The following is a 1112-nucleotide window of genomic DNA, read 5'->3' on the forward strand; positions in this document are numbered from 1 at the left end:
CGATTCACCGACGACGAAGACCTCGTGGAAGCCGTGAAAGATTGGTTGAAATCCTTTGACGAAAAATTCTTCAGGGACTGTATCTTCTCCCACATCCAGCGATGGAAAAAATGCGTCCAGCGGGATGGTGATTACATTGAGAAATAAAGCACATGTTGAGGTATGATGTGTTACATTTTTATTATAATCGGACAAAGATTGTTGCTTTTATGGACCTTTTCCGGTTTTCCGTGGGACAGCCCTCGTATGTGTCACAACCAACGCTTTCGGCATAAACTGTTTATACAGTAAGTGTTGATCACAACCTTTCTCGAGAAGGGCTCCCTGTCAACCGTGTTTCTTCTCTTAGACTTTTTTCCCGTCCGTCATTACAGCGACGATTTGGTCTGTTATGTTATTAACCTGCTTTTTCAAAGAGTAATGCCTGCATTTGAAATGTCCTACTTACGTCTATTGAAGTAATTTTCACCTCCTCTCCCGATTTTTAATAATCAAGTTAATAGTTAATAGAATGTGTGTGTCACGCATGACGTTACAGCTACCCAAATGTACCCCTATCCCCGAATGTGGACACACCGGATGTACAAATTAGATCTAGTACGTTCCAATTTTCTCTTACCCTCTAGTCTAGCAAAACGTTCAGCTGTTTCACAAAAAGAAAAGAATCTTACTGCTCGTATAGACAGTTTTGTTGGCAGTCCGCTAGGCCAAGGAAGTTCCTTTCTCGGGCTATGATGTGACCAATGACGTATTCGCCCATCATCTGCCCAGATATATTATTGGACGTCCTTGTGATGATGAGGTCAGGATCCATCTGAGAAAAGGAATGAGAAATCCATATGTTGATAAATAATTCTGATAGATTATAATAAGTGCGTGCAGAGATTTTAGAGGGACTTGCTAAAGAGGTATCATTTGTTTTGGGTTGTTTTTTTACGAAGAGATGATACAACAGTTTTGCTATTTACCTGCAGCATGAGGGGTACCAGAATAATATAATGTTAGGTTTAAGGGTGTGGACGCATCACTATCTGTCTGTGTACAACTGTCAAATTTGTAAAATGAGCAAACTGATGGAACAAGTAGATAATTGGTTTGGAGATTTGGGGGGG

The 1112-nt window shown here is 40.6% G+C and overlaps 1 protein-coding gene across 1 annotated transcript in view; it reads right to left on the minus strand.

The window, feature by feature from the left end:
• The window catches only part of LOC101856553 (uncharacterized protein in proB 3'region), a gene marked incomplete in the record, with an annotated part of 19741 nt that overhangs the window by 7549 nt on the left and 11080 nt on the right, over nucleotides 1-1112 (minus strand). Inside the window, 1 exon segment of the mRNA XM_005090351.3 lies at nucleotides 672-814. Within this exon segment, the coding sequence (XP_005090408.2) occupies nucleotides 672-814 (143 nt within the window).

This window comes from Aplysia californica, unplaced genomic scaffold (assembly GCF_000002075.1).
Source record: "Aplysia californica isolate F4 #8 unplaced genomic scaffold, AplCal3.0 scaffold00016, whole genome shotgun sequence".
Lineage (NCBI taxonomy): Eukaryota > Metazoa > Mollusca > Gastropoda > Aplysiida > Aplysiidae > Aplysia > Aplysia californica.